The sequence below is a fragment of the Nomascus leucogenys genome, chromosome X (assembly GCF_006542625.1).
Source record: "Nomascus leucogenys isolate Asia chromosome X, Asia_NLE_v1, whole genome shotgun sequence".
NCBI classification, from domain to species: domain Eukaryota; kingdom Metazoa; phylum Chordata; class Mammalia; order Primates; family Hylobatidae; genus Nomascus; species Nomascus leucogenys.
In genome coordinates this window covers 109,505,216-109,531,072 of record NC_044406.1, presented here as the reverse complement: position 1 = coordinate 109,531,072, position 25,857 = coordinate 109,505,216, and the positions used below count along the sequence as shown (strand labels likewise).

The following is a 25,857-nucleotide window of genomic DNA, read 5'->3' as shown; positions in this document are numbered from 1 at the left end:
AGAACCTATTTTCTTTTTTTATTATTTTTTATTTTTTATTATACTTTCAGTTCTAGGGTACATGTGCACAACGTGCAGGTTTGTTACATATGTATACATGTGCCATGTTGATGTGCTGCACCCATTAACTCATCATTTACATTAGGTATATCTCCTAATGCTATCCCTCCCCCCTCCCCCCACCCCACGACAGGCCCCGGTGTGTGATGTTCCCCTTCCTGTGTCCAAGTGTTCTCTTTGTCCAATTCCCACCTATGAGTGAGAACATGCAGTGTTTGGTTTTCTGTCCTTGTGATAGTTTGCTCAGAATGATGGTTTCCAGCTTCATCCACGTCCCTACAAAGACCATGAACTCATCCTTTTTTTGTGGCTGCATAGTATTCCATGGTGTATATGTGCCACATTTTCTTAATCCAGTCTATCATTGATGGACATTTGAGTTGGTTCCAAGTCTTTGCTATTGTGAATAGTGCCGCAATAAACATACATGTGCATGTGTCTTTATAGAAGCATGATTTATAATCCTTTGGGTATATACCCAGTAATGGGATGGCTGGGTCAAATGGTATTTCTAGTTCTAGATCCTTGAGGCATCGCCACACTGTCTTCCACAATGGTTGAACTAGTTTACAGTCCCACCAACAGTGTAAAAGTTGCAGAACCTGTTTTCAAGACAGAGAATGGGTCACAAAGAAAGTGTGTCTGCCACACCCTTTCACTACTAACTAGAGCAAAGCCTCAAATTCCCTGACTCTCAATCAAGGATTGCTTCTAGGACTGCTATCACTACTGAACACTACAAGGTCACTTCCCTCAGCCTTCTAGAGTTCTATTCTTCAATGAAACGGCGTCTTCAGCAATCCAAAGCCAATTACCATTGACCAATTGGATTAAATGTATTTTTATTTTCTATTACTAAGATATTTAAAAGAGAAGTTCAGTATTATTGTTATTCTTGAATCAATTAATTGTAATGTGGAGGCCAAACCTGACAATACAGGTCCTAGGAAATGAGAGGGAAAATGTTCTTCTATTAAGAAGAAAAATCTATCCTGAGATTGCAATGTTTTGTTTCCAATGTGGCTGTTACTTCCAGGTCCCCGGAGAATTATTTTCATACTAAGGAGAGAAAAAAACAATGAAGAAAAGAAGAAGCAATTTGCTCAGGGTTATCCAGAAGAGCCCAAATTTTCCCTTTAGTGTTTTTTTTTTTTTGGAGGGGAGTGTTAATTTCCTAAAAGGTGAGCTGGAACTAATCTGAAGAGAAGTTCTGTTAAAGCCAGCTTGTCAGTAGGAAATACTATATACCTGGGAAGCTACTGGTGACTGCTTCTGTGATTCTGGTTTAATTGGCCTGAGGCGGGGCCAACATTGTAAATAATGCTTCCTAAGTGATTCTAATATTCAACGATGTGTTTAGAATTATCAACAATGGTCCTACAGCTGCAACAACTAGCTACCAATTAGTGCATAAATGCTGACAATGAGAGGGCTACCATTTATTAAGCACTTACAGGCAACAGGAATGGTGCTTCGTGCATTATATACATGATTGCTAATCCTTAAAACAACCTTGTGAAACCAATATTATCTCCATTTTACTGAGAAGTTAACTAATACTTATAGAAGTTATTTTACTTCTCCAAGGTGATACAGCTGGTTAAATTTTTAGCTCTGACCCTCTAAAGTTTAGATTCATTTATCCATCTACCTAACTGATATCTCCACTTAGATGTCTCATAGGTATCTCCAACTTAGCATGGCCAAAATGGATCTCTTGATTCTTCCCCACCCCTACTTGCTACTCCTCTAGTGTTCTCCAACAGAGAAAATGGCAGCACCTTCCAATTTGTCCAGTTGCTTAGGTCAAAATCCTTTTAGTCATCCTTGACTCCTCTCTTTGGCCTCACATTCCACACATTGTCAGCTCAATCTATATTCAAAATGCAACCACTTCTCCCTACCCTTCTCCTAATTCAAGCTAATCATTGTTCACCTGAAATATTGCAATTGCTTCTTTTTTAAATTGAATTAATTTTTAAAAAAATTTTTTTTGAGACAGAGTCTCTCTCTGTTGCCCAGGCTGGCATGCACTTGTGTGATCCTAGCTTACTGTAGCCTCGAATTCCTAGGCTCAGGGATCCTCCCACCTCAGCCTCCTGAGTAGCTGGTACTACAAGCATGTGCCACCTCATCCAGCTAATTTTTTTAAAATTTCTTTGTAGAGATGGAGATCTCACTATTTTGCTGAGGCTGGTCTTGAACTCCTGGGCTCAAGTGTTCCTCATGCCTTGGCCTCCCACAGTGCTGGAATTATTGGCATAAGCCACCATGCCCGGCCTACAATCACTTCTTAAGTGGTCTGTCTCCCTGCTTCTCAACTTTTGCCCTGACATAGCAGTCTGATTGATCCTTTCGCACATAGATTAGATCATGTCATTCCTCTGCTCAAAGTCCTTTAAGTGACTTTCTGTCAAACAGAATATAATCCAGAATTTTTACCACGGTTTGTCTTCTTCACTGCTCTCATCTCTTATCACTCTTTCCCTCACTTACTTCACTCTAGCACATGGACCTTCTTCCTCAAACCTACCAAGTGTGTTCCCATGTCAGGGCCTTTGCTAACGCTATTCCATCTGGAATGCTTTTCTCTTCACCCAACTCCACCTCACACTTTCATGACCTGCTCCTTCCCTTCATTCAGGTGTCTGATCAAACGTCAGAAAGGCCTTCCACAATCAGCCAAGATGAAATAGCACCTCCACACCAACATTTTGTCTCCTCGCCTGCTTTTTGTCTTCATTGCACTTAACACCAACAGAAACATGTACGTTATTTACAGAATTTGTTTAATTTTGTCTCACCCACTACAATGATTACAAGGACTTTGGTTTTGAGCCCTTACAACAATGGCTTTCATATAGCATGTACTTAATGAATACTAACTGAATGAATAAATGCTTAGCTGAGATTTAAACCCAGCTCATTTGACACCAAAGTCTATATTCTCCTTCTTCTGTCTTCCAGAGCTTAGAGAGGTAAAGTGATAATTCCAAGTTTGCATAGACGCAGGGGGACAGAATTAGTATTCAAATCCAGGTGTGCTGGCTTTCAAAACCTGTGTGTTTTTTTTTTTTTCTACTACTCTGCACTGCCTCCCAGTGGAAAGATCATTAGTAGCTACATTGACCAAAATGTCAGTGAATTGAGTGAAGTTTACTTCTTTGACCTGTAGTTTTGACACGATTTTATATAACCTTGATCTTCTTTTGGTTCAGCTTTGAAACCTGTGCAAGATGCTCCGAGGTAAAAGGCACCAATATGATAACTTACTAGCTTGTCACAGGCCCTAAATGCTACCATTAGAGATCATGCCTTCTGTTTGACTTGGTCAAGTTACTTAAATTTCTCTAAGACTCTAATAATTATCTCTGAAATGGAGATAGACTACTAAATGAGATAATTCATGTAAAGCACCCATAACAGTTCTTGGCAAGTAGTAAGTTCTCAATAAAGTAGATTATCCACTCATGGCAAATGGGAAGGTAACACGACCCCACATCCACTGCCTTTGTGTGGTTTGGTTTATTTGAGAATGTGTGCCAGAAGAATACCAGAGGAAGGAGAATCAAGATAGGTCTTGGGGCGGGCAGGCAATGTGGAGTGCCACCCTGATATGTCAGGGGCACGTGAGGGCCTGGGCACATGTGGGTGACAGGAAGTATGGTATCATATTAAGTGTTTTCAGTCCTACTGTGGCACAGATTAGAATTAAAACTAACTCGACAGATGCTTGGCAGAGAATACTTCATAGTGCCAAATGGGGCCACTAAAATGTTCAATTTCAATATATTCATATTTCGCTTTCTCCTGTGGCTCTCGATTTTGAACAGTTGGGTTTAGATTTAAGTCTTTTCCTCCTTGCTGTGTTAGGAGCGTTCTGGTAAGTATTATTTCTAAAGGTGCTATGCTGATTTAAAAAAAGTGGCTGGCTGCAGTTTTGTCTGGCAAACACACTGACTGTGAAAGCTGCAGGAAAATTGATTTTCTGGCATTTGCGTGTCCTGGCATAAACTGCATGCCATGGAAGCTCAAATTACAGAAGCTTCTGACAAGTGCAGCAAGTGAGGTTGACTTCATGAAATGATTAGATTCCACTAATCTTTACCATTGGGGTCAAGGCAATGGTCTCCATATGCAAAATGGCAGATAAAACTACTAATTTGCTGCTATTTCATTAGAGAAGTAGTCAGATAGCCACTTAATCTGATACCCATATGCAAACACAAATCAGCACACTTATTTAAACCCCCAATCTTCATGCTCAGGCCCCGATCTCAAATTGTCTTTTTTCTGCCTTGGCCAGCATGAGTGTTGTGGAGAAGGCACCCAGTCACCAATGCTCTGGAAGGGGCCTGTCTGTCCCATGTTGAAATTTGTAGTTATGTGCAGTTTTCTTTTGGTGTACACAGCAGTTGTTAAGGGTATAGGTCCTAAAGTTATAAAGACCTGGTTTAGGTACTTATTAACTGTGTGACTTTGGGCAAATAATTTAACCTCACTGAGACTCAGTGTCCTCCTCTGAAAAATGGGGATGGTAATAGGACCCACCTTATAGTGTTCTCGAGGTAATGAAATGAGAGATTGCTTATAATGAATTTGACATAGCTCACGACAACATAGTAAGCACTTAGTTTCTCCCCAATTCCATAGTTGTATCAGGAACTGTGGTACTTGCTGTAAGGAATGGAGATGTGGAAAACATGTTCCTTATGCTCAAGAAGCTAAAAGAACTAATAGTTGGAAGCAACATCTCATAGAACTTTCTGAAATGTTCTATATCTCTGCTCTCCAATATGGTAGCTTCTAGCCACCCATGTCTATTGAGCACTTGAAATGTGGCTAGTGCTACCGAAATACTGAATTTTAAATTTACGTTTAATTTTAGTTATTTTCAATTTAAGTAGTTACACATGGCTAGTGGGTACCATATTGGACAGTATAGGTCTACAGCTTAAGGAAAAGCAGAGAGGAACTAAAAGGCAGAAAACAGCACCAAGAACCACTTTCCCTACTTTATAATATTTTTCTAGTTTACTCTGATTATGGACGTGATGGCTACATCAAATGGACGTCCTGCCTGCACCATTCGGAGGGCTGGCTATCATCTGGGTTGAGAGACAGGAGGGTAGGTTGGGGAATTAACTTCTGCTCTATTCAGAGCTAATATGTAGCTCTGGAATAGCTTCCCCAGCCTGTGCTTATGGAAGCCTCTCTAGAGAAAGGTAAGCTGTGTTATTTGCATGGGCAAGAATTCCTTAGGCACATGCAGAAACTGTTTCCTTTACATTTATCCTAATTGTAAAATTGAAAATAAATGAACTCCTGAGTCTAGGTATTCCATGGAAGAATATTCTTGCTGTTCTTATTTAAGAACCATACTTTATTTCAAAAAGAGCAGATACAAGAAAATATTTGTGAAAAAAACAAAAGGTGCACTTCTTAAGTTTCTACCCAGCCTGATTATCTTTTTCTGGCTCTGTGAGTTGCTACATTAAGTTGTTTAGACCTACTCTGTCTGACTCTTATTTCCAAGGGAAGAATTCCAAAAGGAGTGAGAAGCCAGGTGACAACACTCACAATTCCTCCAGGTTTTTAAAAAATAGTTATCTGTATCACCTCTGAGAGATGGGTTGAAGAACTGAGTACAATCAAGATTGAAACAACAGTAAATTTACCTGATCTGAGTCACCAAAGGGGGCATGGAACCAACGCTTTTTAATTGGGCAGATTGAATGTTACAGCCATTTGGCTTGGTTGCTGTCATACAGTAACCAGGGACTTAAGCCAAGCTATACCAAAAGCCCCAAACAGAAATAAATGCTGCCAAATTGCAGATTTGCAAGTCAAACTCCATTAGAAAACAAAAATAAGAAACAGACTCATCAGCTGAAGCAAAGTTTTTTTTTTCTTTTTAAAGAATCATGTAGAAAACTAGGTTGTTTTATATTCAGACCTGTGTTTTTATTACCACTGTTGAACAGAAACAAAACCAAAGTCTGAAAACCCTCCAAAGTAAACAAATCACACCATTATTTCGTTTGACTTGAGTTTCTGATACAGCTATCACCTTTATTCAGTAAAGATAACTAGTCAAACTGCAGAAGGAAGCCATGTTGAATCATAAAGAACTTAGAAGAGAGAAACTGAAAGCCCAGGTTGCATTTCCAAATCCCATGTATTATTTTTTGTTTGTTGTGTTTTTGTTTTGTTTTGTTTTGTTTTTGAGACAGCTGGAATTACAGGGGTGCACCACCACGCCCGGCTAATTTTTGTATTTTTAGTAGAGATGGGATTTCACCATGTTGGCCAGGCTGGTCTCAAACTCCTAACCTCAAGTGATCTGCCAGCCTTGGCCTCCCAAAGTGCTGGGATTACAGGCATGAGCCACTGCATCTGGCCCAAATCTCGTGTATTTTCTAATACCTGTGAAACCTATGGCCTGTGGGATAATTTATTAGCAGACATTGGTTTGAAATACATTTCACATAAGTCCCTATATCTGTGCCAGTACCTTATTACCAAAGAAATACAGTAACTTGAAAAACAGGCCCTCTACATCTTGAGGAAGGGCATTATTATTAATATATTTTGTTATTCCAGAGAAGTGGAGTGGTTATGTGGTTCTCCTTTAAGACTCACCTGATTGCCTTCTATCCCAGCTCTGATCAATCAATGGCAGACCTTTGACTGCCCACTACTTCCCACCCCTATCCTTACCTGTGTGCCACTAACAGTAGTTAATTCAACAAACTAAGGAATGCTTATTCAGGCCTGTAACCCATTAGGATAATCAGTAGCCAAGAGTTATCTGTTCTTTTCCTCCGTAATTAAATCACTTATTTCTACTAACCCAAGATTTTTAAAGTCACTTGCAAGATTTAATTTCCATTAGGATGACTTTTCCTTCATACTACCACATGTAAAGACAACAGAATATTTTATTAAGAGCCTTCCTAAACAGTCGTCTCTCTTTGAGGCTTACTTTCTCTACCTTCAGCCTCAAAACTGCTTGTCAGTGTTGTGGAGAAAGTGGGTTTCCTGCCTGTTTCTCCACCTGATGGCAATCTGCATTTCCACTGATTTCTATCCAGGTCACTCATTATCTACTCGCTGAAAAGTATGTTATTAGTGAGAAGCAGGTAGGAGTCATGCTGACCTCCCCAGGTTTAAATGAATGTTTAAGATGGTACAATCAAACAAATATGCAAAATAGGTTATTAATGCAATATTAACGTTACAAATTTAAATTCAAAATCAAGGAATGCAGAACATTTAGGTTTCTCGTTGTTTCTGTTTTAGCAACATGGCACATGCTGAATATTTAGTCCAGCATTAGGAAGACATGGATCCAAAAGTATTGAAAAAATGACCAGTGTGTGTAAAGGAGACTTCGAGATTGACTACCAGACTTCTAGAATGATGTAACCATACCTACATAGATCGGCTCAACATAGGCAAGTAAGTTTTCCAACACTTTTAAATGTTCCTTTCCCTGATTTGTGCTGCTTTGCCTAGAAAATAGTATGCGTTCCATTATATAACAGAGGAATTCCTAGAAAAAAGCTGTGCCATAAATTAGATTCGTTTTTGAAAATCGAATTTTATTTTTCTATCGATGCATAGACTGTTTTATGTTTATTTCTGAAAGCCCTCCTCCTAGGTTTCTCTGACAAGTAGTTAATGATCTGTTAGCACCCAAATGCACTAAATGCACTAAGGGATCTCTGTTTTCTAGGGAAGATTATGTTTCCAATGTGAGTAATTACTATTTATTGCTTTCATCAGTTGTGAATTGTCTGATTAATGGATTACTTAAGGTAGGGTCCTGCTGTGTTGTATAGTCAAAGATTTTGGAAGAAAGGGAAAGCCTTAAAGATAACAAATATTTTTAACTAGTTTTTGGTAATCTTTGGTCTGGAAGATAGGCAAGCCTGGAAATTGCCTGGAAGACAAAACAAACAAACAAGCAAACAACAGCAACAACAAAAAACCAGTAAAAAGAGCTTCAAAGTGGGAGATCCTGGTACAATGGATACTGTACTGTGTCTCCAAAGTGTCAAGGGGCGAAATAGGTATCCATGGTAATAGCAAGGGTCCTAGTAGAAAAGAGTGAAAAAAGATTGAACTCTAGCCTTGTAAAAACTGATCTGGTCTTCATAAAAGACAGAGTATTACCTTCCAGTGAGCGGGAGGGCAGAGTTCTCTTTTCTGCAGTAGCCAGGATCTGTATGTTTGGGAGATGATGGCACTCTAAAGAAAGTTAGAAAGAAGGAATGGCTCCTCTTAAATATCCATCAGATATCCAAATAATTTGTAGTGGAAATACTCTATGTACCTTGTTAACAGGTCCAGCTTAACCACATATGAAGCTGAGCAATGTCCACAGTATAGCCTTAATCAGCAAAGGCTGCACTGATTAGAAAATTGATCAACTGTGCCCAACTGCTGATGTAGATAAAGGCTGGGCAATCTGCCTTCTGGGCTGGAAAGCATTTCTCTCCTGCTTGAGAATTGGAACTCTCCTATCGCCACCCCGGTGCCTGTATTCAAAAGATATCTTATGCCCACTCCATGGATGGGTGCCTTTGATTATGATCACACTTCTGTTTGCCTAATACCCATAGCAGGTTAAAATGACAATGGCAATGTAGAATTAACAAAAGGGAGGGAAGAAGAGAGGGAGGGAGAAAGGATTACAGAAATCCTACTTCTTTCTTTTAGGCCTAAGAGCTAGCACTTCTATCTGGGTACTATCTACCATACCACTCTTTTCTTAAAGATGTGCCCTCACTAACCCTCCCTGGTAAAGATACTAAAGGAGGGTATGCAGGTCATATTCTCCTCACAGATCACCTCCGCTTACTCTCAGGAGGCTTCACCCTGCCATTCGGTCACTTGGGGCTGTCCACCCACAAGTCTTCTGTGTGGGGAAGGTTGGACCCCTGGTCTCCTCAGTGCCTTTGTAAATGAAGGCAACTGCATTGATTACCCAATGCCCATACCCAGCAGGTCAAATAGGCAAAGAGAAAGGGAGTAAGGAATAAGGAGTTGTGCATTAGGGATGTGCTTCCGGCTACAGGGCAGGAATTTCCTGGCTCCTGGTTCTTTTCCTTCTGTATCAGTTTTAAAATCTGTTTCTTTTCCTGATAACATTTACATCCTCCTAATTTTAAGCTCTTCCTGGTAACCAGGTTTATGTCTACCCAGCTACAGTCCTCTAGATTGGGAACTTGGAGGCATGAGGCTCTCTGAAGCCTCCAAAATGCAGTCACATAGTAGAGCTGCCTCATCATAAAAGGCAGGTGTAAGGATAAAGAAGGAAGGAGGGGGAGGAGGGATAACATGATAGTAGGAGAGATCTTTGGCTAAAGGCTAAGAGTTCAAAGCTCTTGGTGCAATCTCTCATTCTGTCCTTTTTCATTTTTAAGGACATTTCTCTTGCCCATAGCTTCCAAGCATATTTTAATGAACTTTCCCATGTGAAGGCCAGCTCTTCTTTTTGTCCATCCTAAAGCCTCTGTAAAAACACCAACATAGAAGTCCTCACCACCTGAGTCCCTTAGGTCTCAGAAAGGGCCAGTGGGACAGCTTCTTTAGGTTGGCATAAGTTGCCAAGCTCCTGACCAGTCTGCTCCTCTACTCCATTTTCTTCTTTCTTTTTATGAAGTTGCTTATGTCCCTACTTCTTTCCAGGTTCTGTGGCTCTTATTTTCCCATGCTGACTAACATCTATGGATATTCATCTAAATTCTTTCTGGTAGGAGTTCTTGTGGGGAGTTTCCCTTAAGCCTCTGTACAGACACTAACATAACAGTCCTGACTACCCAAGACCCAGCAGGTAAAGGAAGGAAAGAGAAAAGGAAGTAAGGATTGGGTAAAGGAAAGTAGGAGAGAGCTTCTCTCCAAAGGGCAGGAGTTTCCAGGCTCCTGATATATCTTTGTTATCTGCTCCATATTTTTCTAAGAAGTTCGTTTTACCCACAGCCTTTACCTAGGTCATACTAATTGAAGATCTCCACTGATAACCAGCACTTGGACCTGGCCACCTGCAGTCCTCTAGGATAGGAATCAGGGGGCTCTCTGAAAGATCCATAAAGACATAAATACAACAGTCCTGGTCACCCAAGACTCACCCAGTAAATGGGCACCCAAGACTCACCCAGTAAATGGGCAGTGGAAAAGGAAGGGCATTATCTGGATCAGAGGAGAAGAAGGTCAAAATTGTAAACCTTTCAAGGCTTTTGGCCATGATTTCTCTCTTTGCAGTTTAATTTTGCTCTTACTTTTAGTTTTCAGGGTGTTTTATTGTTCATAGTCTTCAGCCAGATACCATTACTTGAGCTTCCCTATAGAGATCTTCATTTGGGGCTCCCTAAACCTTTGGCAAAGCATCAATGCAACAGTGCCAATTCGACCTCAGATTCCATCCCCTGAAACAATTATCTCCCACTGGTCCCTGTTGATTAGAGGAAAGGTTTTTCCTTTTTCTCCATCCCTGACAGGAACACACAGAGCAGGTGGCTTGACCTCAGCCAGTCAGCTGTGATCACTCTCAAGACAACACTTCATGTCAGACAGGCCCCAGCTACTTCTACTCAGGCTTCTCTCTACACCATAGGCCCAACTTCCAACCTCCCTGCTGCAATCTTTGCAAGGAAAAAAAAAAAAGCAGAAAATCATCAAATATTCATCAAAGAGTGGCTCTTGGTTACCTGTGTTGTAATCATTTAGGATGCTGCTCTAAAAACACAGGTTATTGGAAAAACACAGATGCATGGAATTAGCATCTTGAGGTGGGGCATGAGACCCAGTAGTCTATGTTTTAAAATAGTGCCCCAAATGATTTTATATACACAGCGTTGGAAAACACTGGTCGAGTACAGTCATTCATCAGATTACTGAGTCCTCTATTCAACATCTCTGACAAGTGGCCTATTCTTGAATCCCTTCAATGATGAACACCTCACTAAATATGAATATTGCTCATTTTATCTATGGATTGCTATATTAGAATGTTCTTTTTACATTGATCTAAAGTCTCTATCCCTGTAATATCCACTCTTTGACCTTTGTTCTGTCCCTTGGGGCCCCACAGACCAGTCCAGTCGATCTTTAAAATGTCTACCCTTCAAATTTTTGAAGACAATTCTAATATATTCTGCTGCTACATATCTTCTTCAGGCTAAATAGTCTCAATTCTTGCGAACTGAGAAACAACTGTGTTTGTAAACAATCTTGTAAAAAATTATAGGCCAGTCCCTATAGGTCTGCTCTTTGGGCAGTTCCAGATAAGAATGTTTTAAGACAGGACTATGGACTATGGGAAGCCATGGTTGTCTTCTGGATGTCAACTCTAAAAGTGAAAGTGTCCTTCAAGTACCTGTCCCTTAACTTTAACAACTTTCCACGTATCCGTATTGTATGAATTTATCCAAGCCTCCTTGAATATATTTATATTTTTCCTCAGTTATTGACCATGGTGTTCCCAACCTTCCTGTTTGTACAGTTGGCTGAAATCCCAGGCCAAGAAAATGGAGCAAAAGTGTTTTTAAGAATCTGGCTGGTGGGGCAGTTTATTCTCTCTGACTTTCATATATAATAAACTTCAATAATATGCTAATCATAAGTACTCAATTGTGTGTGTGTGTGTGTGTGTGTGTGTTCAGAGGAAGGTGGCGAATACAAACATTTGGAAACCAAACTTCAAACTTCTTGGCAAAGGGGCTTTAATTTGACTCTTTTTATGATTATCTTATTCATACTAGCATGTTCAGGAAAGGGGCTGTTTATTGTATCTAAAACAATGTCTAATGTAATGGGGTTGTTTTTAAATATGAAAGATTTGCTATAAAATCCTCTTTCATTTGATATTGTATGCCAAAAGTGTAGATGGATTTTGCTTTTCAACATTGATTCTCGAAACTCATTTAAAGGAAAGCAAAGTATTCTTTGGAGAGCGCATTCTTAATGAATCTCACCTTCACATGCAAAATATAAGTTTTAAAATTAGAAATAAGACCATGTCCAGAGCACCTTGGTCTCTAGGAATGATTCCCAATTTACCCTTGGCAGTCTATATATTGATCTCTACTATGATACAGTTGTTCCAAAGCAATAATTTCTTTCTGAGAAACTAATTGTTTTTATCTCTCCTAAATCCCTCTCCCCCAAATATATATACATATGCTATTTCTCACAAACAAATCTTAATGTGAACACTAGAGAAAACTAACTACCTCAGTCAATAGTGGCCATGGTTTAATGTGATATAAAGCCATGGTCTTATTGTTCATTTTTTTTTTCTTGGCCACAAAAATATTCTCACATCCCCCTTGAACTATTTTTGAATTCTTTTCTCCCTCCAAATAATTTTAAATTGCCCTCTTTTTTAGAAACTGTTCCTGATGAAATCACCTGTCTTCTTTATTTTCTGCATACTGGACTCAGGAGTATGAATGGCATTTACTTTATTCCCAGAGTGTCCAGGACAGACTTCTTTACCCAGTGGGTTGGAAAATCAATGTTACTGACTGATACAAGAAATAGTCTGTTAAATGTGAAACCCAAAACTATAAAAACCCTGATAGACAACCTAGGCAATACCATCCTGGACATAGGAACAGGCAAAGATTTTGTGACAAACACACCAGAAGCAATCACAACAAAAGCAAAAATTGACAAATGGGATCTAATTAAACTTAAAGAGTTTCTGCACAGCAAAAGAAACTATCAACAAACAGACAACCTACAGAATGGAAGAAAATATTTCTAAAGTATTCATCTGGCAAAGGTATTAACCCAGCATCTATAAGGCAGATAAACAAATTTACAAGAGAAAAATAACCCTATTAAAAAGTGGGCAAAGGCCATGAAAAGACACTTTTCAAAAGAAGACATATATGCGGCCAACAAGCATATGAAAGAAAGCTCAACATCACTGATAATTAGAGAAATGCAAATCAAAACTACAATGAGATACCATCTCACATCAGTCAGAATGACTGTTATTAAAAAGTCAAAAAATAGTAGATGCTGGTGAGGTTGCAGAGAAATGGGAACACTCATACACTGTTGTTGGGAGTGTAAATTAGTTCAACCATTGTGGAAAGCAGTATAACAATTCCTCAAAGAGCTAAAACCAGAACTACCATTTGACTCCACAATCTCATTACTGGGTATATACCCAGAGGAATATAAATCATTCTACCATAAAGACACATGAACATGAATGTTCACTGCAGCACTATTCACAATAGCAAAGGCATGGAATCAACTTAAATGCCCATCAACGACCAATTGGATAAAGAAAATGTGGTATAGATACACGATGGAATACTATGCAGCCATAAAAAAGAATGAGATCATGTCTTTTGTGGGAACATGGATGGAGCTGGAGGCCATTATCCTTAGCAAACTGATGCAGGAACAGAAAACCACATACCATGTGTTCCCAGTTATAAGTGGCAGCTAAATGATCAGCACACATGAACACATAGAGGGGAACAACAGGCACTGGGGTCTACTTGAGGATGAAAGGTTGGAAGAGGGAGAGGAGAGGAGAAAAGATAACTATTGGGTACTGGACTTAATATCTGGGTGATGAAATAATCTATACAACAAACCCCTTTGACACAAATTTACCTATATAACAAATCTTCACAAACCTAAAATGAAAATTAAAAAGAAAAAAGAACAGGAATATGAATTGACTATAACAAGCATACCCCTAACAGAGAGATAACTAACAGACTATTTTTGCTTATTGGATTTAGGTATTAGATAATTCATTCAATACCTGACTTATTTCTCTTAGCATAATGCCCTCAAGGTGAATTCATATTGCCAAGAATGACAGGATATGTAAGTTTTATTTGTAACATACCTTAATTAAAAAAAATAAATAAAATATTTCTCATAAAAATAATAGTCTGTAACCCAGACCAGACTCAAAGGAAGTAAAGTTGAGGGTCATATAAATCAGGCTATAAACACATAAGAATTTTGATAAAACTGGGAATTAAGATTCAGTTCTGGAATTCAGATTTCTCTAGGCATAGAAGCTAACCACGTTCAGGGACATCTTCATTAGGTCACCACAGAGTATACAGATAGAAGATCAGTTTTGAGGGCAGCTTATAGATAGATTCCTGCAGTCAAGACTGGAGAGAAATGCAATAGATTATCTCTATCCAAGCCCCTCTCTTCCAACAGGTAACATTCTAAACCATTTAGAACAGAGGGAGGACAATGAGTTCCATTTTTATCACCCGTTGCCTGCATGCTAGTGCAATCCTGCTGAGGCACCAGAGTCGCAACCCAAACACAGAAAAAGGAAGCATGCTCCCCTAAGTTTTTGCTAAAAGCTGGGGCCACTAACTAAAATGTCCAAGGCTTTGTATAAATGTGTGGTGTAGACAAGGCTTTAGATCTTTTTTGACACATGCATACTTACATATACCTCCTCCTCAACTTCATTCATGATATCAAGATGAAACTTTGTGATAGTAACTACAGATCTGCCCCAACACCAGTTATCCAGCATCCCTCTTCCTACTGAAGCAGAAACATCTATTGCCTCAAGATTGAGATTGTTTAAACAGGAATGAGAAGAAAACAGAACAGAAGATGCCTTCATCTATTTTATTTCAAAATAGACTTTTAGAAAGTTATGGCAGGTCAGGTGCGGTGGCTCACGCCTGTAATCCCAGCACTTTGGGAGGTTGAGGCAGGTAGATCACGAGGTCAGAGGTTCAAGACTAGCCTGGCCAACATGGTAAAAACACATCTCTACTAAAAATACAAAAATTAGCTGGGCGTGGTGGCATGCGCCTATAATCCCAGCTACTAGGGAGGCTGAGGCAGGATAATTGATTGAACCCAGGAGGCGGAGGTTGCAGTGAGCTGAGATTGTGCCACTGCACTCCAGCCTGGGTGACAGAGCAAGACTCTGTCTTGGGAAAAAAAAAGTTATAGCAGATAAACATAGAATTGACATATGATCCAGCAATTTTACTCCTATGTATATATCCAAAGAATTGAAAGCAGGGATTTGAACAGATGTTTGTATGCCAATGTTTATAGCAGCATTATTCACAAATAGTCACGTATTCATCAACAGATGAATAGATAAGCAAAATGTGGCATATACATACAATGGAATATTATTCAGCCTTTAAAAAGCAATGAAGCTCTATAACATGTATGAAGCTTGAAGACATTATGCTGAGTGAAATATGCCAGACACAAAAGGACATATTGTTCCATTTATATGAGGTACTTAGATAGGTGGATTCATAGAAACAGGAAATAGATTAGAAGTTACCAGGGGCTGGGAGAAGAGGGAATGAGAAGTTGATTAATGGTTATAGAGCTTCTATTTGAAGTGATGAAAATATTTTGGAATTAGTGATGATGGTTGCATAACATTGTGAATGCAATTAATGCCACTGAATTGTGTGCTTAAAAGTGATTAAAATGGCAAATTTTGTTAAATATATTTATCACAACTTAAAAAAACTAATAATGTGATATAACAAAACCATTATACCCTTTAAATGGATGAATTGTGTGATATATGAATTATATCTCAATAGATCTGTTTAAAACATTTATAACAGAGGCAATCTTCCCTTCAGACAGCTAACGTTCTCCAACGCTTTGGAAAATTTCTTAACCAGTCCTAGTATACCTTTTCAGCCCTCGTGACTATAGATTTCATAAGTGATTACTGAAAAGGGATGTAGGCCCAAAATCTGAGAGTCATCCTTGGCTCTTTCCTTTTGCTCATAAATGTTATCCAATCCATCAGCAAATTCTGTGACTCTACCTCCAAAATGAATCATAAATCTGATTCCTTCACACAATCTCCATCACTATAATTCTAATGTAGGCTACTATTCTTCAGCCACAGTGGTCTTCTTCCTTCCTTTAAACATTCCAGGATTGTTTCTGCCCCAGGACCTTTGTACTTAGCATGACTTCTGTTTGAAATACTTTTCCATCAGATTTTCACATAGCTACATCTTCTTATCATTTAGGTCTCTAATAAAATGTTACCTCCTTAATGAGGCTTTCCCTAAACCCTACCTCCAACCCAACCTCCCAGTTTAAAATATTTTTCTAACCCTAAGTCATTCTTTATTATAGCATCCTGAAGCACCTATCAGTACCTATACATCTATTTTTTATGTGTTTATGGTTTGTCTCCTTCCAACAGAATGCAAGCTCCTTGAAGGTAGGGATTCTGTCATGTTTCTTGTACTGTATACCTGGTGCCTAAATTGCTATGATAAACATTCAATACATTTACTCTCTGACCAAAATGTGAATGATGTTGAAGACTAGAATGAATCTGACTGCAGGACATCATCTAGTAGGCTTTTGGGGAAAAAAATCTTATCAAGGTTTTGTGTGTCTAAGTTGCCTTTTCCTTTCAAAAGTGGAGTGCAACCAAGCATTCCAGTTAATTGTCCTTGTTAGTTGAGTTTCCGTAAGTTGAATTTTACTTGATCCTTACGGTCAAGTTTTTAGGCTTCTGTATGAAGGAGGACTGTAAATAATTAACCTACACAGGCTTGCCAGGTGAACTCAAGTAAAGTCTAATTGAACAGATGGGCCTCATTCCTTTAACTGGAAGGCTATTAGATGATTTGACTGTGTCAGATAAGAAAAGAAAGTGAGATCCTTAGATGAGTTCTTCTAGGAAACACAGTTTCAGAGTTCTCACAAAGATCTGGGGGTCCTGTGTGATGTTAATTACACTGATGCTGTCTGTGAGAGTTGGCAGCCTCAGAAAGAATGGAGACTTACCCCCCTTAGGCTTTCTGGGCTGTGAAACGCTCTCATGAACAAGTAGGTTACCTTGGAGGACTAATGGAGATAGTTTAATAAAATCCATATGGTTGGTTACTTTGGGCAGATGGCCGGCATGCCACCTTGGAAGCACCTAAAGTTTCTAGATGGTCTTCAAGGGCAGCTCTAGATTGTGCATATTGAAGTTGTTGAATCTGCAGGCCACAAAGGAATAGCTAAAGATGGATCAACTAGGAGATGAGCACAATAGTAATATTTTATAATTAAGGGTAGAAGTGGGATCAAGAGGATGGGGAAAATATTGAATGAGCTTTCTTTCTCTTCCCAAAGCCAGAAAATTAAAAAAAAAAACCCCACATCTCTTCCATCAAGAAAGCAGAGAGATTATCTTATTTTATTTTTGTGAAGTACCCCTCACATCTCTACAGAACTGTGTCTGGAGAGTCTTTAGGTTTATTTTATTTTATTTAAGTTCCAGGATACATATGCAGGACGTGCAGGTTTATAACATAGGTAAACGTGTGCCATGGTGGTTAGCTGCACCTATCAACCCATCACCTAAGTATTATACCCTGCATACATTAGCTATTTATCCTGATGCTCTCCCTCCCCCTGAGTCTTTAGGTTTTAATTGCTCTATTGCTAGGCCCTTTTCCTAATGTTTCTTGGGACTTGTAGACACCTTCATACTGTTAAAGAGCTTTTGTGATATTAGCCTCTCATCAACCCCATAAGGACAGTAGAGCAAGGAATATTCTCCCTGATAAATGAAGAAACTGAGACCAAATATTCTTTACCCAAAGAAAAACAAGAAAGTCATCAGTGGATGTGGAACTAGAAACAATTCATCTTTCTCTTGTTCTTTCTAGTTTCATCTACACACATGACATAACCCTTAGCATGTCAGAAACTATAACAAGCCATGTAATAATAGCGGTTTGCTGCATTTATGGCATTCACTCTAGCTTTATAGATGCCTTTCTTTGCCTTCTTATCTTGGAACCCTTTGAAGTTGTCAGAGCACGGGAAATGTCTTTTAAAAGTAGCCATAGATTTCCTTTTCTAATTAATCCATCAAGGGGAATAAAAACATAGATCAACCAGGAGATGATACAGATGCCTTAACATGTGCTGCATTAGAGACTCAGAGCATCAGGATCCTAGTGCCAGCTTTTCTCCATTGAGCTGAATGATGTTCAGCAAATCACAATGTCATGTACCTCATTTGTCTCAGGTGTAATGATACTTGTTCTGGCCGCCCCAGGATTGTTGTGTGGATTGTGTAGTAATGTATGTGAATGTGTGTTGAAAATTAATGGTCCACTAGATTGTGAGCTCCAAGAGGGTAAAGGCCATTTCTGTTTCATTCATAAACTAGCTGATCTTCCTACTGAGGTTACAGGGAATCATTAACCCTGCTGCTAAGTCACCATGGAGCATACCCATAGATTGGCCCATGCTGGGAAGTAGCTCCATAGAAATAAACACCATCAGCTTCCCTGGAGGGAAAGTCATCTAGTTATGTGAGATACTATATTTTAAGTTAATCTGTCTCCAAATATGGTGAAAAAAGCCTGTCTAGGTATTTTCAGGTAATTTGGCAAAAGGTAGGAATTTAATTTTGTTTATAAGATGTATGATCGTCAGTGCTTAGCGTGAAGCTTGGCTCGAAAGTTACTGAAAGACTGCTGAATAAATAATGGAATATCAGGCATATTATTAGCTTGTCTTTATTGCTAAATGCTTTCCTTTCTCTTGGAGGCAGAAATTAGATGTGTTTTCAGTTGTGTGCATAGTTGTCAGTCAGGTCAACCTCTACTCTCTTGGAGATTGTCCTTTCCAGCCAGCCTGAGACTTGCCTGAAAGGAAGAGCTATGGAGCCACAGATTCCTAGCTGCTGAAGGATGGGAAAAGCCAACGGCGGTCTCACTGCATCTTTCCCTTTTCCAGAGGCCTTTTTGGCCAGGCCTCGGCATCCTCACCTGTGGCCGTTGCTCTGTCTCCAGTCTTGACCTATAAGGTCTATGGCTCTTGCTGTGTATTATATAACATAGGAAAGTAAGACTTTTAAAAAAATAAGACAGCATCAAAACAGCCATGTCAAAATTGAAAGACTGTTTTCTTTTTTTTAAAACTGCCAAGTAGTATGTACAGCAGATGTCCCTGACCTGCTACCCTTAGTGTCAACTCATCTGTTGCTGTTGCTGTTATGTGTTCCCCTAGTGCATGGTTTGGATGTGTCCTCAAACATTTGGTCACATTTTATGTGTCTTCAAACAAATAAAATTTGGCTGCAGTTTTCCAGGTATATTGTCTGTTAAGATCTTAAATTCACCATGGCGTTTGGTGAGAAAAATTTTTAACAAAAGATTTTTACATTTTGATGTGTTTCCTAAGGCAAGGGGATGGATTAAGGTGTCAGGGAGGTCTGTTGTTTATATAGCTCAATTATAATAAAGCTTAAAGATTAATGGTTATTTTCTGGATTATGTCAAAATGTCATAGGTGCACTTGTGGAAAGATTTTTCTCCCTTCTTGCATATACTTCAAAAGCCCTGTTATAGATAACCAATAAATATTGAAGAAATGTAGACCCAGTTGAAAATGCTTTGTGTGTGTGTGTGGTTGTGAATGTGTAAGCACAATCGAAATGCTATTAGCAGGGACTACTTTTCAAATCAGCATGGCAGAACCCCTCCTTTCGCTGCCTGTGCTAAAAAAAATGAAAAACTATAATGACCAAGACAATAATCAGAGACAAAACATTCTTCATGAGTAATTCAGCTGTGCTTCACAGGGCTTGCAATGCCTGTAACTCACGAGACAGGACAGTCTCCTTAGTGGTCTCCTAATAAAGTTCAATTCTTCCGCCTTGCCTAGGGCACTGGAGCAAGTCACCACTCTCTCTACTCCTCTTCTTTTACATTTACTTTCTTAAAGAGGTTTAAATTAATGTTAAACATTTCATTTTTTAAAAAGAATTCCTTTTATCCCCCAAACTATCTGTAATGGGGATATGGCCAAGTATCTGGAAAAGAAATCTGGCATCCGGCATTGGGGTAAGACTCAAAGACTTCATCAGCTAACTGATCAAAACTAATACAAAAAGAGACAATTGACTTCTTATATGTGATATATAAGTTGTATATCAATGTGTTCTTAGAATAAATAATGTATTTGTCTTAAGTCCTAAAATAATCACTGCAGTTATGCAGGCTCTGGTATAGTGAAATAAGAGATATGGTAGAGACAATGCAACTCTCTCCTTGGCAAATACTCTAATGACAGTTTTATAAAATTATCCCTTGAACTTATTGCCTTCATCAACATTATGGTGCTTCATTCTGATCTGGTGCCTTATTTCTTATTTTAATATGTGTCTTTATGCCCTATATACTGGGATTAAAACAGTACTATTTCCCCGTCAACTGTCCAAACATATCAAATTGATATGGATTTAAATTTTCTGGGATTCTAGAATTACTGCCTATTTCCAGAAGAGAGCATTTAAGTTCTCATAAAACCTTCTACCAGCATGGCAAATGATCGCCACATAAAATCAGAAAGTTTTGAGATTATCTCATCTCTGTCATGATGATTTCTGCAAGGTTTCTGGGTGTGGTATACATCTCATAAAATGATGCACTATACAAGTCAGCCTCCAGACCTGGCCATTTTCTGAAAGTTTGCTTGTTTCAAAAAGGGTGGCATTTTCCCCCATGTGTTTCTGCCCTGTGTAGCTAAGGGAGGAAGCTGAGTTTAGTGGTTAGTGCAATAGGCTGAGTCAGCAAGTTTAGTTTCTTATTTGGTGATGTGATTTGCTGAAAACCTTTGTCAAACCAACTCTGTCTAAATGATGAAAGAAGTCTTTGTTCTCTTATATGTAACTTGTAAACTTCAGTGTGACTAGTATCTTCAGTGGTACTTTTCTGAAACTCTGAAACATCTCTCTGGGATTTTTCTGCCTTATATTCTTTTGGAGAATCAAGAAACCAAGCAGCGGCAAAGCAAGCAACAAACTAAACCAAATACCAGGGCCTCAGCAGCCTACGCACACAGGTATATGCACAGGCATATCACAGGTTATACACGACCTGACAGGGCCATCCACTCAGGTGAGAATAAGAATGAAGGCCTCTGGAGTTGTGCCCAAATAAACACAAGAGGCTTGCATAAAGTTCAGCAAATGAGAAAGAGAAAAATTGTCCATTACGGTATAAATAAAATACTGGACCTTTAACTTTTCCATTAGGATTAACTTTAGAACAAACATCTCCCCTTCTTCCACCATCAGACATTTAATGTAAAAAGGGGAAAAATGTGATTCCTGTTAAAGTGCCTATTGGGGGCTAAATATTTTGTGGGGTAGAATTTTCCTTAGGCAGGTGCCTACTACATTCTGTAACTCTGTGAAGCCAGCTTTGTCTGCAGCTGGGCATTACATGGCTTATGTCACATCACAGGCTAAGTGCTTTAAGGGATCTAACTGAAGGGTAAATATTTAAAAAAATTTTAAAATAATTCTATTACATCAATGGAAAATAATGTTTATTGAACCACTGTTAACAACACCAAAATATTTTCAAAAGGTTAAACATTTATCAAGAGGAAATTGATAAAGGAAATAATAGAGTTGAAGTAAAGTTAAATACTATGAAGTAAAAAAAAAGTAAATCTATACTTATTTGAGTTTTAAAAAACAAATAATGTCAAGAGAATACTATGTTATATGATTCCATGTATAAAATGTTTTGGGTGTTTATGCATATAAATGTATAAATAATTATTTGAGTGCATCTTAATAAAATATTAATATCAATTTTCACAAAAAAAGAAATCCAGCATCCTAGTTATTTTCTAATACTTTTAAAGGTCTGCAGGCAGAGAGAACTTTGAAATTACTTTTTCTTCCAGTGCCACCTTTTAACATGAATCTGTATCAGGTTAAATTTCCAAAACCTAGTGGAGAATGGTCATTTCAGTGCATCTTTCCAAATCATTGTAGCATTTCTCTGGGCAACAACAATAAACCCATCTACTTGTTTTTTTGGCATATGTGCTTCTACATCTGGTTGGGATGTATAGTTTTGGAGCTGCTGTCTAAGGAAATCAGTTTTCAAATCAAGAGAGTTGATAGTAATATTCCAGATGTCTCTTCTAGCAGCATGCATTCTGCTCCCTGCCTTTCCTGATGGAACAGGTCCCTCTGTTCCACTGATTATGGGATTGTAAGATGACATCTAGGGAAAGCTCAGAAAATGAGAGAAACAAATGAATCATTTAAAAATACCGTCATTTTAATGGCAGCTTTACTCAGGACAAGTAAAAATGTCTGCAGGGCAATTAGAAAAGAATTTTATTTTATTTATTCCTATCTCTTAGTGGAAGGACTAGAGGGCTGGCCCTAGGCTGTCTTATGTTATTACAATTTGGTCCCTGTAGTATTAGTATAGAGTGAGCATGGGAAGAAATGAGTTCATATTATGTTTGTAAATGTTGCATGTGATCTTATTTCATCCTCTGAAGTTCATAAGGCATGCTCTCAGAGATCCCCAATGTGTGTGTGTGTGTGTGTGTGTGTGTGTGTGTGAGTTACTGGTTTTTTTTTTTGTTTTTTGTTTTTGAGACAGAGTCTCACTCTGTCTCCAGGCTATAGTGTTGTGGCAAGATCTCAGCTCACTGCAACTGCTGAATCCCTGGTTCAAGCGATTCTCCTGCCTCAGCCTCCCGAGTAGCTGGAATTACAGGCATGTACCACCACGCTCAGCTAATTTTTGTATTTTTAGTAGAGACAGGGTTTCACCGTGTTGACCAGGCTGGTCTCAATCTCCTGAGCTCGTGATCTGCCTGCCTCAGCCTCCCAAAGTGCTGGGACTACAGGTGTGAGCCACTACGCCCGGCCAGGAGTTAGTTTTAAAAATTACCTTTATGACTTGACATCACTGAAGATTGAAGGGGAAGTGACATGACTGTGGCAGTCAAGTCCCTAATAAAGGATGATGTGCTCTTGCTGGCTGCCTTCTTTGCCCCGTTGGATTTAAATGGCTTGGAGACCAATTGGCCGCTGGCCCCACAACCCTGCATTGTACGAATATCAAGGATAGCCTTTGTTGGGTCTAGACAACATTTTCAGTATAAGCAGTTTAAAGGAGTTGGTTTTTCTATGCTGCTTTTATAGTTCCACTTTTAAATAATCAACATTCATGTGCTGCCCTGAAGAACCACCCCACCAAGTCCTTAATGATGCCACCAGTGACCATTTGGGGAAACAGAAAAAGTGGCATGCCAGAACTATAAAATGATTTGTACTTCCTTATACTTAGAAATATCCAGCTCCCTGTCTAATCAGATTTTCAAAACAGCTCAATTTCCATACGAATTACTCATTGGCTAGGAATTGATGAGCATTAGAAACCACAAACCAATCAGAATGTGGCAATAGCTTTGCTCAGAATTAAATGTTAATTCAAATCAGCTCTGGTAATATGATGCCCTTTAATGAAATCATCATTGAATGATTTAGTAGATGCTTTCCTAGTTTTTGAGAAAGACATAAAATAAGTGGGAGATGGGGTCTGGTCATGGGGGCAATGAATATTTGGTCACACTTTCTGCCTCTGGGCTAATAAATCTCTTCATCTTTCCAGAGAGCCTCCTTTTGCCTGCAATATGGATGAATGGCCTTTGAAAGCCTAATGGGAATTGATGCCATTTATTGATTACCATTTAAAGCACAACTTTCTAATCTCTAATTGTTTTTGAAAGAAAAATGCTTTCCAGTGGAATAAGTATCTCTTATCTGAGGGTTCAAGTCTGGTGTCTTGATGTCCTAAGTGGTTAATTACTTCATATAGAAACTTCTGGTATCTTGATATCCTAAGTGGTTAATTACTTCATATAGAAACTTCTGGTGTCTTGATATCCTAAGTGGTTAATTATTTCATATAGAAACTTCATGCCTATTGGGATGGTTATCATAAGCTCTGTTGAAGGTTGATATCAAACCAGATTTCCATGGAGCTGGTTATGTGTTGACTACTCATCAGATGGAAATCCCTGGCTTCTAGCCCTGATAAATGTGAGTGATTTCATGGGGGCAGGAGATTGTTTCTAAATAAGCTTCTGGGACTGCCATAGTAGTGAGGGTCAAGGCTAGATTAGTTCCAGAGGGTCTTCATGTTATTTTGATGCTCCCAACATTGGACCCCTCCTCCCAGTTGGGGATTATGATCTGCTCAGTAAACAGGTGGTAAAGGTGAGATATGGATATCTTGAATCAATGAGAATTCTTGAAACGGTCCCAGGACTAATACATTCTCTTTCAGGGAGTGAAAACAGTTTGTAGTTAATTGCTATAATGTCAAGAAACATACTCTTCCTGGTTTACTGTGAAGTAATTGGACAAATCTCATCATAATACATGTAGAAATGATATTTCTTATTGATTATTTAAAAAGCAGGTTTAGAACCACCATCTGTTTACTCTGGGCCTTTGAGGAAAAATCAGCAATTATATCTGTCATCCAATAACTTGATTATTGGTTGGAGAGAGTGACTAACTACTCCGCCTACTACCCAAGTGGCTTCTGGATCATTGCTACAACTAGTTACTGTGGTTACAGTAGCAGGCAGTAGTAATATTATAGAATGTGTCCATTTTCTAATCTAAATTAGCATATTTTTCTTGTTGGGGTAACTGAAAAAACATTTTAGTTCTTAAAAACTCTACTAGTATTCTTCCTTAATAGTCCAGTTACCATAGAATAAAGATCTTGATGGTTTATGTGAAAGTGGTTTGTCCCTCATATTATCCTTCTATCATTTCCTGCTTCAATCTCCTTTCATCTTTCCTTTTGACAGACTTCACATGGCTTTATTAAGTTTTGCTAGTGAACAATTTACTGTTTCCCCAATAAGATTTTGCCTATGAGGAGCTGAGGGAATACGTCTACCCAAGAAATTAAAACAATTATCAGCTGTCCTGAAAATGAAATTATCACCATGTACACAAATACTTGATACAATTGTAATACATCTCAATAGACAACTAACATTTAAAATAGAATACGTAATTTCTTATAGTCCATTACTCATCAGTCTTAGAGTCAATTGCCTAACTTCTGTGAACCTCTGAGACATAAAAGCACTGCTTTTGTAAAAGCTAGAGAGCAGAATATATATTATTTAGTTCAATCCCCTCATTATTCAAGTGAGGGGACTGAAGCTGGTAGAAGTTAAATGGCTTGCCCAAGGACAAACAATCACTTTGTGGCAGGGATTCAAACCTGGGAGTCCAAACTCAGTGCCCTCGACATGCAACTTGTTATGTCTTACTCCAGTCTTGGTTCTAAACGACAATGAAGTAGATCACCAACCAAGCAGCCCAGTATTTAAGATGGTCTCCTTTGATAACATTCCCACTCTTTCCCAACTCTCCCTTAAAAGCACTGTGAACTTGCCTTTGTGAGAAGATGATAAAATAAAAATCAGCAGGCTCAATTAACTGCAAAGCACTTACTCTGAAAAATTCTTTTGTTGAACCGGAGTCCAGGGTCCCATATGCAATTTCAGTCTGTTTGGCTAAGTCTTCAGCACTCTCTATGGGAGAAACCATCCTCTCCACAGTCAGGAAAGCAGCAAGATTGGCAGTATAGGAAGAAATTTTGATCAGGGTGAAGAACCACCAAACCCCTCCAACAATGCGCCCGGAGAGTGATCTATAAAACAAAACAAAAACAAATCCAGACCCAGAGGGGCCAGATCTAAGTTTAAGAAATCCTTGTCTTTATTTCTGGAAAGAGGAGTGGTTTCAGTATAGCTGATGAAGGAGGGAAATAGATGATGTGAGGGAATTAAAACATTAAACAAAGGTCACATGTTAACAACAATACCCCATGTCATGATGGCATATTATGATGGTGCATGCATAATACTCGTCAGGCCTATACACATTTCAAAGCAGGATTTTCTTTTTAAAAAATG

General features: G+C 38.8%; 1 protein-coding gene across 6 annotated transcripts in view; it reads right to left on the bottom strand.

Moving 5' to 3' along the window:
* The window catches only part of GRIA3 (glutamate ionotropic receptor AMPA type subunit 3), a 310,569-nt gene that overhangs the window by 37,745 nt on the left and 246,967 nt on the right, over positions 1-25,857 (bottom strand). For all 6 annotated transcript variants that reach the window (XM_030806409.1, XM_030806407.1, XM_030806406.1 and 3 more), the window contains one exon: positions 25,394-25,592. In XM_030806409.1, the coding sequence (XP_030662269.1) occupies positions 25,394-25,592 (199 nt within the window). The remainder of the gene's footprint in view (positions 1-25,393; positions 25,593-25,857) is intronic.